Source organism: Anolis carolinensis, unplaced genomic scaffold, assembly GCF_035594765.1.
Source record: "Anolis carolinensis isolate JA03-04 unplaced genomic scaffold, rAnoCar3.1.pri scaffold_14, whole genome shotgun sequence".
Taxonomy (NCBI): domain Eukaryota; kingdom Metazoa; phylum Chordata; class Lepidosauria; order Squamata; family Dactyloidae; genus Anolis; species Anolis carolinensis.
Window position 1 is genome coordinate 16,877,836 of NW_026943825.1, and position 14,134 is coordinate 16,891,969.

At 48.2% G+C, this 14,134-nt stretch overlaps 1 protein-coding gene across 4 annotated transcripts in view; it reads right to left on the minus strand.

Moving 5' to 3' along the window:
• shc1 (SHC adaptor protein 1) overlaps nucleotides 1-14,134 on the minus strand; it is a 36,599-nt gene that overhangs the window by 16,156 nt on the left and 6,309 nt on the right. The window contains exons 2-3 of one of the 4 annotated variants that reach the window (XM_062965256.1): nucleotides 8,616-8,683; nucleotides 2,150-2,314 (exon numbers count right to left, since the gene is read on the minus strand). The exons of 1 other annotated variant lie outside the window; for it this stretch is intronic. In XM_062965256.1, coding sequence (XP_062821326.1) covers nucleotides 2,150-2,314; nucleotides 8,616-8,627 — 177 coding nt within the window. In that variant the 5' untranslated portion in view covers nucleotides 8,628-8,683. Of the gene's footprint in view, nucleotides 1-2,149; nucleotides 4,867-4,948; nucleotides 5,854-8,615; nucleotides 8,684-14,134 lie in introns of those variants that run through there. 2 more of the 4 variants (XM_062965253.1, XM_062965254.1) reach the window with 2 other exon arrangements.

Sequence of the window (14,134 nt, forward strand, 5' to 3'; positions counted from 1 at the left end):
TTAAGCAGAGGATGGATGGTCCTTGGGGTCCTCTAGGAATCTACCTACCTACCTACATATGGGTTGGAATGGACAGCCCTTGGGGTGTCTCCAACTCTAGGAGTTAGTCAGTCAGTCTGTCCGTCTGCCTGTCCACCCACCCACCCACCCATCTCCTTCCCTGAGTTCCTTAAGCAGAGGTTGGATGGTCCTTTGGGTCTCTTCCAACTCTAGGAATCTACCTACCTACAGGTTGGACTGAATAGCCTTTGGGGTGTCTTCCAACTCTAGCAGCTAGTCAGTCAGTCTGTCCGTCTGTCCGCCTGCCCGTCCACCCACCCACCCATCCTTCCATCTTCTTCCCTGAGGTCCTTAAGAAGAGGTTGGATGGTCCTTGGGGTCTCTTCCAACTCTAGGAATCTACCTACCTACAGGTTGGACTGAATAGCCTTTGGGGTGTCTTCCAACTCTAGCAGCTAGTCAGTCAGTCTGTCCGTCTGTCCGCCTGCCCGTCCACCCACCCACCCATCCTTCCATCTTCTTCCCTGAGGTCCTTAAGAAGAGGTTGGATGGTCCTTGGGGTCTCTTCCAACTCTAGGAATCTACCTACCTACCTACCTACGTATGGGTTGGACTGGATAGCCCTTGGGGTGTCCTCCAACTCTAGGAGTCTCTCTGTCTACCCACCCACTCACCCACCCATTTATCCATCCATCTCCTTCCCTAGAGGTCCTTAAGCAGAGGCTGGACAGTCCTTGGGGTCCCTTCCCATTCTAGGGACCGTAGCCCTATTTCTCCATGGTCTGCCCAGTTGACCGCCAGAGGAAGGCAAGCAAAGGGGCCCCGGTGCAGTTGTCGAAGGGGGGCAGGTAGATGGACACCCGCCTCAAAGTGGGTCGCTGCTGCTGCTGCAGCAAAGGAAGGGCCTGAGCGCCAAGCCCTGAGGGGTGGATGGATGGACGGGCGCTCCCTCCCTCCCTCGCTCCCTCCCTCGCTCGCTCCCCGGCACACGCCTGTCAAGGGCAATCATGTGGCGGAAGGGAAGGCCGGGGGCAGGCGCCCAGACAGGCGGTCGGTCGGTCGGTCGCAGGGAGGCTGGCCAAAGAGGAGGAGGAAGGTAGAATAGCTATGATGTTATTATCCATTATTATTATTATTATTATTATTATTATTATTATTATTATTATTATTAGACTCACACAGTTGGAAGGGACCTCTAAAGGCCATCTAGTCCAACCCTCTTCTGCCAGGAAGAAAAATAAAGTCACAATATTATTATTATTCCAACTCTATGAGTCTAATAACAAGAATAATAAATGATAATATATATAAAAGAGTGATGGTATCAGGACACCGGACAAAACAACAAAACTACAGGCCCCCAACCCCAAAATTTGACAACACAACCCATCATCCATGGCCCTAGGTTGATACAACAAAAAGAAAAGAAAAATAAAGTCCTAATTAGAGGGAAAGGAATAATTGTTTTTATCAAATTGCTGCCAGTTAGAGGGCTAAGCTCCGCCCACTTGGTCTCCTAGCAACCTACTCAGTCCAGGGGACAGGCAGAGTTAGGCCTCACTTAGGCCTCTTCCACACTGCCTATAAGATACAGATTATCTGATTTTAACTGGATTATATGGCAGTGTAGACTCAAGGCCCTTCCACACAGCTATATTACCCATTTAGATTCTTATATTATCTGCTTTGAACTGGATTATCTTGAGTCCACACTGCCAGATAATTCACTTCAGTGTGCATTTTATACAGCTGTGTAGAAGGGGCCTCATATAATCCAGTTCTAAGCAGATAATATAAGATTATAAATATACAGTAGAGTCTCACTTATCCAACATAAACAGTGTACTCTATCCTCACCACTTTCACAGTACACAAACAACCAAATGCATACCAAACATAAAGACAACAATACAACAGACATTCAATACCACCACTACCTCAACAATTTCTCACCAACACCACCAAACAATGCCACAGCAACGCGTGGCCGGGCACAGCTAGTAGAATATAATGGATAATAACATAATAGCAAGACATCTGCTAAGCCTTCACAACCGACGGCTGTCCAACCTCAGTAGCAGTATAGTAGCGGGACCCTGCCCATGGCGTCTGGAGCCCCACGGACCCCCACTCTGCCCCACTCACTCACCCGGACGAGGTAGGAGACTCCGGGGCCCATGACCTTGTCGTCGGGGTGCAGCCACCCCCGGCTGGGCTTGTTGACGAAGCTGCCGTGCCGCGTCCACTCGTCCCCTCCCAGCTGGCCGCCTTCCACCCGCATCTTCTTCCCGCCGCAGCCCAGCTTGTTCATATCCTGGGAAGAGAGAGCGAGAGCTGAGCCTAAGGTGGCCGGAGGAGGCGGCAAGGGCGGCAAGGGCGGGGGCAGCGGCGGGGGCGGCTCCCCGGACCCCCCGCCGGCCTCCCTGGAGAAGCCCCGGAAGCCGAGGAGCGTGGCGGCGGGGTTGGAGAGCTTGAGGTTGGCCATCTTGGGGAAGAAGGAGCAGAGGGTGGTGGGGCTGTCCTCCGACTCGGAAGAGAGCTCCCCCAAGGGCAGCATGGGGCTCAGCGAGGACGAGGAGGAGAGCGAGCCGGGCGGCAGGAAAGAGCCCGGCCCAAAGGGGTCCTCCTCCGCCACCGCCACCGCCGCCGGCACCACCGCCAGGGGCCCATCGTCCAGCGAGGAGAGCGAGTCGTTGCGCAGGTGGCTGTATTTGCTCTTCTGGAGGAGGTCCATCCCAAAAAGCAAGTGAGGGGAGGTGACGCTCACGCTCCCGCAAACCCCGGTCCGAAGGAGACACTCCGCCTGGCCGGCATGGCTGACCGTTGAGAGGCGATCCAAGGCCAGATCCACCCCTGGGTTAGGACTGTCCGGTTACTGTCACCGCCGTCGTCATTGTACCAAATCCACTCAATCGAAGGAAGGGCCAAGAGACCCGGGAGTCTACTCTGTGGTCCTCAAAGCTGTGATGCGAGAGAAGAAAAGAAGGAGAGCCCCTTGCGTCCCTCCAGTGCCCAAACTGTTGAGCCTCTCGCTGCCTTGACCTGGATCGCCAGCCTCTCCGCCGCTTGTTATGGTCCGGAAGGCGAGGATAACTGGACCCAGGGATGTCTCCTGTTGTGCGAAAGGAGACGAGGGAGGCCACGGAGAAGGATCTGGGAAGGCGGAGGCAGCGGGCGGATGCCAGGAAGCCGAACACAAGCAGCTCTGTTCAGCCACGGAGGAAAAGGAGGAGGAGGGAGCCCATGTGGGCAGCAGTGATGGGCAGAGGTCTGCCGGAGATGTCGGACCGCCTGGAGGGTTCAGGTGCCCCGTGCCCTCTCCGGGTCCTTTCCGAACCCTCTTGGTGGGTGCCCAGCCCCTTCCTTTCCGCCGCTCCTCCGTCTCCCTTGGATTCTACTGATGCAGCTGCGGAGGCTTAATTCCTGCTGCTTCCTGAATGCCGGCTCGCAGCACTGTTCCGGGGAAAGAAGGCGTGGGACGGAAAGGGGGAGAGGAAAGAGAGAGGAAAGAGGCCAAGCCACGGCTGCCACCAATGGAGGGAGGAAGGCAGGCAGGGAAAGAAGGACGGAAGGAAGGACGGAAGGAAGGAAGGAAGGAGGAGGGAGGGCCCTGCTGACTCACACAGGGGAGGTGGGTGGGTGGGTGGGTGAGTGGGAGCCCTGCCTGCCTGCTTTGCCTTCGGAAAGAGGGAAAGCAGGTCAAGAGGAGGGTGCAGAGGCAAGGCTCCAAGGGAGGAGCGGTCAAGCAGGGCAAGCACTCACTCACTGGCTCACTCATACTCAAGGTCAAGACGGAAGGACCTTTTGAACTGGGAGGCATCATATGACACAGGCATCATCATAACAATAATAATGGAAACAAACACGTCCAAATCCAGGCTGACAAGAGCTTTGTGAGCACAAGACTCCTGATCTCACCATGGATCTGGAACCCCCATGACCAACAACAAATACTGGAGGCCTTTGGAGGGATTGATAGGAGTTGTAGTTCACCGACATCCAGAGCACATTATGAATCCAAACAATCTGGACCAAACCTGGCATGCATACCCCATATGCCCACATTTGAATACTGTGTTATGGATCGTCAGTGTTGCAATCCCAGGTGATAGCAGATTGATGAAAAGCAATTGGAAAAGCTGACATGACCGAACTGCAAAGACTCTGGCATAAACCAGTCAAGGGGGTTCCCAGTGGTGATGGGCACACTGGGTGCAGTGTCTCAAGGCAGCACTTAAACACAATCGGTGCTGACAAAATCACCACCGGTCAGCTGCAAAAGGCCACCCGACTCGGATCTGCGCGCATTATTCACACAGTCCTAGACACTTGGGAAGGGCCCGACGTGGGATCCAATACAACAGCCAGCAGAGTGATCTTGTTTGCTGTGGATTCATCTTGTTGTATTTGAAATAATAATAATAATAATAATAATAATAATAATAATAATAATAATAATAATAATAATATCCTATTTACTCAAATCTAATGCTCACCTTCGATATTGAGTCAATATGTTAGTTATTATTCTCTCTTCCAATGGTTCCTTTCCAATTAGGGCAAGCATGGGCTTGCTGTTAGGGATTGTGGGAGTTGAAGTCCAAAGTTTGCCCAGGCCTTTGTTAGGGCATATTCTTCCCACTTTTCTTCCCGCTTAAAAGCTCCCTTTGGCTTATTATATTATTATTTCTATTATTATTATCATCATCATCCAACTTTCATCTCTGCTGAAGAAGCAAAGCGGCCCACAACATTAAAAAAACAAACACAATTGGAAATCTGCATCGTATAAACCAGTGATTCCCAAAGTGGGCGCTACTGCCCCCCAGTGGGCACTGGAGCCATCCAGGGGGGCGGTGATGGCACCTATTAGGACACGGGGGCGGGGCCAGAGGAGGGGCGGGGCCTCTTCCCAAGTGCCGGAGACAGGGCTGAGCACCTAAGGCACCTGTTAGGACACACAGGGGGCGGAGCTAGAGGAAAGGGCGTGGCTTCTTCCCAAGAGCCCGAGACAGGGCTGAGCCTTTATACCTCCCCTGAGAGGCCTTTTAGGACTAAAGGGCAGGGCTAGGGGCGGGGCCTCTTCCCAAGACTGCGAGACAGGGCTGAGCCTCTACACCTCCCCTGAGGCAGGGTATAGAGGTTCAGCCCCGTCAGGCACCTGGAAGAGGCCCCGCCCACTCCTCTAGCCCCGCCCCCTGTGTCCTGGCAGGCGCTACAGGGCAGGGATAGAAGCTCAGCCCTGACTCAGAGCTCGTAACTCCGCCCATCCCAGTCCTGGCTGCCCATTTGTAGCCCCGCCCACCTCCTCTCGCAACCCTGCATCTTGGACGAGGGGAGAGGCTCAGCCCCGCCCTCTTGAGCAGGAGCCACGCCCACCCCTCTAAGCCACGCCCCCCTTTCCAGGGGGTGCTGAGTCATATTTTTTCTGGAAAGGGAGCGGCAGGCCAAATAAGTTTGGGAACCGCTGGTATAAACATTACAATAAAATGAAACATAACGTAATTAAAAGAAGTCAGTTAGGAATCCTAAGAATAACCAGACCACTTTTCGTCTCTGATTAGGATCCAAAGCGGCACCAGAGGAAGGGAAAGCAAGCCCCATAAAACGGGAAGAAAAGCCCAGGGGATGGGCCGGGGCTAGTTCTCTTGGCCGGGCCACAAAGCCCACCTGGCAACCACGAGCCGGCTGTGCTGTCCTCGACCTACCTCAGAGGGCTGTTGTGCAAGGAAGAACGGGAGGTGCAACAGAGAAAGGCAGCGCACAGCAAAAGCTCTAACCAGGTCACCAGACACATCAGAAATGACTTGAAGGCACACGACAGGAATGACAGGGAGGGGAGACTGAATGCCACACCACAGACCCCACCAGCCCCAGGCACCCGAGACGACGGGAGACAGATTGATCCATCTGTTTTGCGATTAATCCACTGATCCTGAAGGCAAAGTCAAGGGGGAAAGAGATCTGCCCCCCGCCCAACGTGCTCTGAGGCTGAGACAGAGTGGCCTGCTCAGGGGCACCGAGTGGGTTTCCACGGATGAGCAAAAGCCACAGCAAGACGCCCATCCGCCTTGGTCAATTCGACCATAAGGAGCGGTCCCCCTTCAGTGAATATAAATACTGTATAGGAATATGGAGGGACCCCCCCCCCTTTTTAGTGAATATAAAACCCGGAATATGGAGCAGACTTACTTACTCCATATTCCATGTTTACTTAACATGGAATAAGGAGGGATCCCTTTATTCCAGTATAAAGATGGTGGGAGGTGTAGTGCAAACACCCTTGCGACCCCCTACTAGTGATGAGCCTAGCCTTCTTTTGCATGGAATCTACTATAGATATCAAATATTCCTACTACAGTAGAGTCTCACTTATCCAACATAAACGAGCCGGCAGAATGTTGGATAAGCGAATATGTTGGATAATAAGGAGGCATTAAGGAAAAGCCTATTAAACATCAAATTAGGTTATGATTTTACAAATGAAGCGCCAAAAAATCATGTTAGACAACAAATTTGGCAGAAAAAGTAGTTCAATACACAGTAATGCTATGTAGTAATTACTGTATTTACAAATTTAGCACCAAAATCCCTCAATTCATGTAATTTTATTGGTATCTGTTTTTATTTCTGAAATGTACTGTTCTCGGCTTATACTAGAGTCAATGTTTTCCCAGGTTATTTTGTGGTAAAATTGGGTGCTTTGTCTTGTACTCAAGTATATATGGAATATTATATATACAGTAGAGTCTCACTTATCCAACATAAATGGGCCGGCAGAACGTTGGATATAATGATACCCTATTACGAGCATGGCACGATAGAGTTCTATATAAGAGGATTGTAATACAGTAGAGTCTCGCTTATCCAACATAGACGGGCAGAACGTTGGATAAGCGAATATGTTGGATAATAAGGAGGGATTAAGGAAAAGCCTATTAAACATCAAATTAGGTTATGATTGTACAAATGAAGCGCCAAAACATCATGTTAGACAACAAATTTGGCAGAAAAAGTAGTTCAATACACAGTAATGCTATGTAGTAATGTATTTATGAATTTAGCACCAAAATATCACAATATATTGAAAACATTGACTACAAAAATGTGTTGGATAATCCAGAACGTTGGATAAGCGAGTGTTGGATAAGTGAGACTCTACTGTACTTAGGAGCCTACCCTTCGTCCCCTGCATGGTATCTGCTATAGATACCAAATATTCCTACTACTTACAAGCTTAGCATTCTTCTTCTGAATGGTACCTGCTATAGATACCAAATATTCCTACTAGACATGTCCAAAAAATCGTTTTGAATCGTATATCGAAATTATTTCAGATTGTTCTCACTTTTTGATACGCATTCCGAGACATTGTCTCATGGCGTAACCAGCAATGTAATTTGAACCATTGTTGGCCCATTCTCTAATTGTCTCTTAATGTTTTGTTATCCCCCCCCCCCCCCCCGGTTCTTTCTCTTAGCAAGAGAATTTCTCGTTTTCAAAGTATCTTTGCACTCCTTGCCAGGGCATTGCTTGGCGTGGTGGTCACTGGTCCATTTCTAATGGAAGGCATTGGGTTGAGGCTTGTGGGATCACATAGCCAGAGACACCATTGGTTTCCAGTGTCCTCCTTGCTTACAAATATAGCAAGGGGATTTCTAGTTTTCAAAGTATCTTTGCACAACTTGCAAGGGCATTGCAAAATTGATGAGGGCGGGAGAGCCCTGTAAAAGTCCCCCCCCCCCGATTCCTTTTTTTTTATGATTGCGCATGCGCGTCTGCCATGTTAGAAACATTTAGAATCATTACGAATTTTCTGAAATATCCGAAATTTTTGGGTGAAAAAAATCGGAAATACTTTCTATATTGAAGCGCCAGTGCCCCCTACTTTAGAAACGAGAATTGAAACATTTTTTTCATCGATCGGACATGCCTAATTCCTACTACAGTAGAGTCTCACTTATCCAAGCTAAACGGGCCGGCAGAAGCTTGGATAAGCGAATATCTTGCATAATAAGGAGGGACTAAGGAAAAGCCTATTAAACATCAAATTAGGTTAAGATTTTACAAATTAAGCACCAAAACATCATGTTATACAACAAATTGGACAGAAAAAGTAATTCAATATGCAGTAATGTTATGTTGTAATTACTGTATTTACGAATTTAGCACCAAAATATCACGATATATTGAAAATATTGGCTACAAAAATGGCTTGGATTATCCAGAGGCTTGGATAAGCGAGGCTTGGATTAGTGAGACTCTACTGTACTTACAAGCTTAGCATTCTTCTTCTGAATGGTACCTGCTATAGATACCAAATATTTCTACTAGTTATGGGCCCAGCCTTTTTCTTTTGCATGGTATCTGCTATAGATACCAAATATTCCTATTAGTTATGGATCCACCTGCTTCCGCTGCACCCGACTCCACCACAGACACCAAATATCCCTACAGCCCGTGCCAGAAGCCAATCCCCTTGCCTTCCCCAAAGCCCAGCTGTTGTAAAAGGGGCGAAGCGCCCGCAGGGGAAGGTCCGAATCGGGCGGTGGGAGAGGGCCACACCAAGGTCCGGCGAGAGAAGGAAGCCACCAGCACCAGCACCCCTCCCTTACCGTGTATTCCATCCCTGGCAGAACGGGTGGGCGGCCCTTCCCTTGCCTTCGTCAAGGTGGAGTCAGACCTGCAGTTCGGCAAGAAAGAGGGAATTAGCCAGGACCGGGCCCGGGACCAGAGAGAGGCCAGGGTCCAAGGGACGGCAGGACTAGAGCTTGATTTCATATATGGTTATTTGTCAAATACAAGGGACTGCAAAAGAACATCCCTGTATTGACTCGAGTCTAATGCGCACCTCAATTCTCAAAACCCTCAATCCCAACAAAGTGTTGGCTGCTGAATGTTCTGCACAGTGGCAAAAAATGCCCTCTTGGCCATTTGGCCCCAAAAGGTGCGCCGTAAGTTGCCGCGCATTTGGAGTTCCTTCTTTAAAAGCGAAAGTGTGAGAGCACCAAAGCTTCCAGCAATGGGAAAGAACACTTTGGGGTGAATCTCTGCTGCAGAATGAATGCATTTAACTGCCTCTGGCTCAATGCTACGGAGTCATGGGGGCTACAGTTTTATAAGGGGATATGGAGTCTGGGGGCCTGTCTACACTGCCAAAACAAAGCACCTTGAATTGGATTATACTGTCATATCATCCAGTTCAATGCACATAAACTGCATTATGTGAGTCTACAGTGATCGTATAATGTAGTTCAATCTGCATGATAATGGCAGTGTAGACCGGGGGGGGGGGACTCAAAGGTGAACATGTGTGTGTATGTGTGTCTTATATCTTCTTTTTCCTGCAAAGGGGTCGCTTTGCCCTTGCTTTTTGCCTCAAGCAAAGAGCCTGGTTTGCAGAACGAGGAGGGAAAGAGGAGGCCAAGAGGCCACAGAGATAAGGCCCTGCAGCAGCCGGTAAACAAGGCGTGATTGATGCGCTGCCTGCCAAGAGAGCCGAGACAGACAGACGGAGGGAGCGGCCAGAGCCAGGCTCCCATGCGCCTCCGCTGCTATCAAGAGAACAGCCTGGCCCAAAACCAAAGTGGACCAAACCCAATGTGCTTCCAAGTTGTGTCTGGCTTATGGCAACCCAAAAGCAGGGGTTTCCTTGGCAAGATTTCTTCCAAAGAGATTTTCCCCTCCCCGACTCCTCCTGAGCCACTGAGTGGACTTCCACAGATGAGCAAAAAGCACCCCAAACCTGGCCTCCTAGACCCTAACCCAATACTCAGACTGCTAGACTACCGCAAGATGGTTTTTCGGCTATAAGGAGTGGCCTTCCTTTATTGAATATAAGGTCAGACACTAGAATGGGGGGCCCCTTTATGGAAAACATAGATAGGAATATGGAGGGACCCCTCTCACTTAATATAAGGTCAGACACATGGAGGAACCCCTTTAGTTAATATAAAACCAGGAATATGGAGGGACCCCTTTACAGACTATAAGGTCAAATACATGGAGGGACCCCTTGACTTACAATAAAGATAGGCATATGGAGGCATTGCCCTTACTTAATATAAAGCCAGGACTATGGAGGGACCCCCTTGACTTAAAATGGAATACGGAGGGTTCCCTTTACTTTCTATATGGCTGGGCAAATGGAGGGTCTCCCTTTGCTTATTTTATTGACTTAAAATAAAGATAGGAATATGGAGGCATTGCCCTTACTTAATACAAAGCCAGGACTATGGAGGGACCCCCTTTACTGAATATGAGGTCAGATACATGGAGGGACCCCCTTGACTTAAAATGGAATATGGAGGGTGCCCTTTACTTTCTATATGGCTGGGCAAATGGAGGGTCTCCCTTTGCTTACTATAAGGCCAGACACATTTTATTGACTTAAAATAAAGATAGGCATATGGAGGCATTGCCCTTACTTAATACAAAGCCAGGACTATGGAGGGACCCTCTTTACTGAATATGAGGTCAGATACATGGAGGGACCCCCTTGACTTAAAATGGAATTCGGAGGGTGCCCTTTACGTTCTATACGGCTAGGCAGATGGAGGGTCTCCCTTTGCTTAATATAAAGCTGGTCTATAGAGGGACCCCCTTGACTTAACTCCTAGGGGGTTCATAGTGGACTTGAGCACCCGAAGACCCGAAGCGTCAAAACCATCCCAGGTTCTCAGAAGGAACCTGGGATGCCTTCCAGTCCATAGAGTTGGAGAAGACCTGATGGGCCATCCAGCCCCACCCCATTCTGCCAAGAAGCAGGGCCCCCTCCCCAAACAGATGGCCCCCCAGCCTCTGTTTCCAAGCCTCCAAAGGAGGAGCCTCTGCCACACTCCCTCCGGGGCAGAGAGAGAGCCCCGCTCTCATGTTCAGGTGGAACCTGAAGTCCAAGGGAGCCGTGGCTGCAAAGGATCCGATTTCTCCAGAGGACATGTCTCTTCAAGCCCCCGCATCCCCCCCACTGGGAGGCCTTCCAAACCCTTCAAACGCCTTGTGGCTTTACCACTATGGATGCCTGCCATAGATGTAGAATTATAGAATCATAGAATAGTAGAGTTGGAAAGAGACCTCATGGGCCATCCAGTCCAACCCCATTCTGCCAAGAAGCAGGAAATCGCATTCAAAGCACCCCCGACAGATGGCCATCCAGCCTCTGCTTAAAAGCCTCCAAAGAAGGAGCCTCCACCACAGTCCGGGGCAGAGAGTTCCACTGCCGAACAGTCCTTCTCACAGTGAGGAAGTTCTTCCTGATGTTCAGGTGGAATCTCCTTTCCTGTAGTTTGAAGCCATTGTTCTGTGTCCTAGTCTGCAGGGCAGCAGAAAACAAGCTTGCTCCCTCCTCCCTATGACTTCCCTTCACATATTTGTACATGGCTCTCATGTCTCCTCTCAGCCTTCTCTTCTGCAGGCTAAACATGCCCAGCTCTTTAAGCCGCTCCTCATAGGGCTTGTTCTCCAGACCTTTGATCATTTTAGTTGCCCTCCTCTGGACGCTTTCCAGCTTGTCAACATCTCCCTTCAACTGTGGTGCCCAGAATGTGGGCGAAACGTCAGGAGAGAATACTTCTGGAACATGGCCACACAGCCCGAAAGTCATACAACAACCCTGTGATCCCGGCCATGAAAGCCTTCGACAACACATTTACCACCTTTCTTCCCATTTCCCAAAGGCTCAGGCGACACTCAATGTCCCTGCAAATACCAGGAATGTGGGGGGCGAGGCTGATCCCACGAGGAAGCCCCCCCCTCTCCATTCCAGGCCAAAGGATGCGGCTCGGGTGGCCCATTTCCTGAGGAAGCAGACGTGGCGCTCTCCCCTTCCACCCGCCTGCTGCTCTTCCCGCATGCCTTTTGGGCCGCAGGCAGAAAGGAAGGAAGGAAGGAAGGAAGGAAGGGCTTTGCAGGAGAGGAAAGCCTTGGCCAGGGACGAAGGCTGGACTGCAACCCTGGAGGGAACCTGAGTCCATCCATCAGCTGAAAAACAAACAGCAGGAGAGAGGAAAGGGCAGGGGAGACGGAGACCCCTCCTGCAATCACGCCTCTTCTTCATTCCCAGAAGAGAGAACGGAAGAAGGAAACCACCGCTGGGCCTGTCCTTCCTCTCCCTCTTCCCATTCCTAGGTTTACAAGCCATGCAATTTGAGAAATCACCCCGTCCTCTGGTCAGCCTCGCAGCCCTTTGCCCTCAGAAAGACTCCCAAGTGACCAAGGCAGAAGGGGAAAAGTGGACTACAGATCCCAGTATCTCCCCAGAACCACAGGACTCCCAGGAGCCACTTTGCAAAGAAAACAACAGGGTATAAACAGATATAACAACAACAAATTTTCCAGGCTCCGATCTCACAACTTATCTTTTTTTCAGAGTGCGCTTTTTGTCCCACAAGGGACATTTTATTTTGAAGAGACAGGATGCTAGATAGGATAATGCTATAATAATAATAATAATAATAATAATAATAATAATAATAATAATAATAATAATAATATTGTAGAAGACACAAAGCTTGCCCTTTTCTATATTTGAGCTAAGAGGGGGCCATGAAGAGACTTCCATCTTGTCTCTTTGCATCAGCTGGAGGCCCCTATCCGCAATAACATGCTATGCTAGATATATATATATATATATATATATATATATATATATATATATATATGTATGTGTATATATATATATATATACACACACACATATATATATGTGTGTGTTTATATATATATATATATATGTATATGTATATGTATGTGTATATATATATATATACACACACACACATATATATATATATGTGTGTGTTTATATATAAATATATATATACAATATAATTTACAATAATATGTAATAATTATGACATATTGTATATACATATAATATTCATAATATTATATTGTAATACGATATAATACTAATAATACAATATAATAATATTAATTATATATCATATTTTACATGTAATATTACTAATAATATTACAATATGTTGATACAGTACAATATAGTAATTTGTTACCAGTATTGTACTATACTAATATAATATTGTATGTAAATTTAATTTGTAAGCCGCTCTGAGTCCCCTTCGGGGTGAGAAGGGCGGCATATAAATGTAGCAAATAAATAAATAAATAAATTTGTTATGATCTGTATTGACATTTTCCTCTAAGTGTAGGCTGCATGGCCATCTGTCAGGAGAGCTTGTACGGGAAACAGCTCTGAGTCCCTTGACGAGATAGGGTAAAGGTAAAGGTTTCCCCTGACGTTAAGTCCAGTCGTGTCCAATGACTCTGGGGGTTGGTGCTCATCTCCATTTCTAAGCCAAAGAGCCGGCATTGTCCGTAGACACCTCCAAGGTCATGTGGCCGGCATGACTGCATGGAGCACCGTTACCTTCCCACCGGAGCGGTACCTATTGATCTACTCACATTGACATGTTTTCGAATTGCTAGGTTGGCAGGAGCTGGAGCTAACAGCGGCCACTCATGCCACTCGCAGGGTTTGAACCTGGGACCTTTCGGTCCGCAAGTTCAGCAGCTCAGCGCTTTAACGCACTTCGCCACCGGGGCTCCATGAGGAGATAGGGCGGTATATAAATAAAGTTGTCTATTATTATTATTATTATTATTATTATTATTATTATTATTATTATTATTATTGTATGACACAGCAAACAAGATAGACATGCTGGATTTCATATCACAAAATCACAAGTCGAACACTTCCCAAGTGTCTAGGACTGTGTGATGTATTTTCAGATGATGCGTGCAGATCCCAGTAGGGTGGCCTTTTGAAGTTGGCAGATCGTGATTTTGTCAATGTCTATTGTTTCCAAATGCTGGCTCAGATCTTTTGGCACGGCACTCAATGTGCCGATCACCACCAGGACCACCTGCACTGGTTTCTGCCATAGTCTTTGAAGCATTATTAGTCTTTGAACCCATTAGCATTATGGAGAATCAAACCAATTATTATTATTATTATTATTATTATTATTATTAATTATAATTATTTTGTGTCCTCCATGGCAGAAGGTGGCGTCCAGAGCCCTGGATCGGCTCACTGTATCCATATAGGGGGTCTTTCCTTGTTTTCTTCCCTGATCTTTGCCTGGAACTGCAAAGAGGTTGCAGAAGCCTGG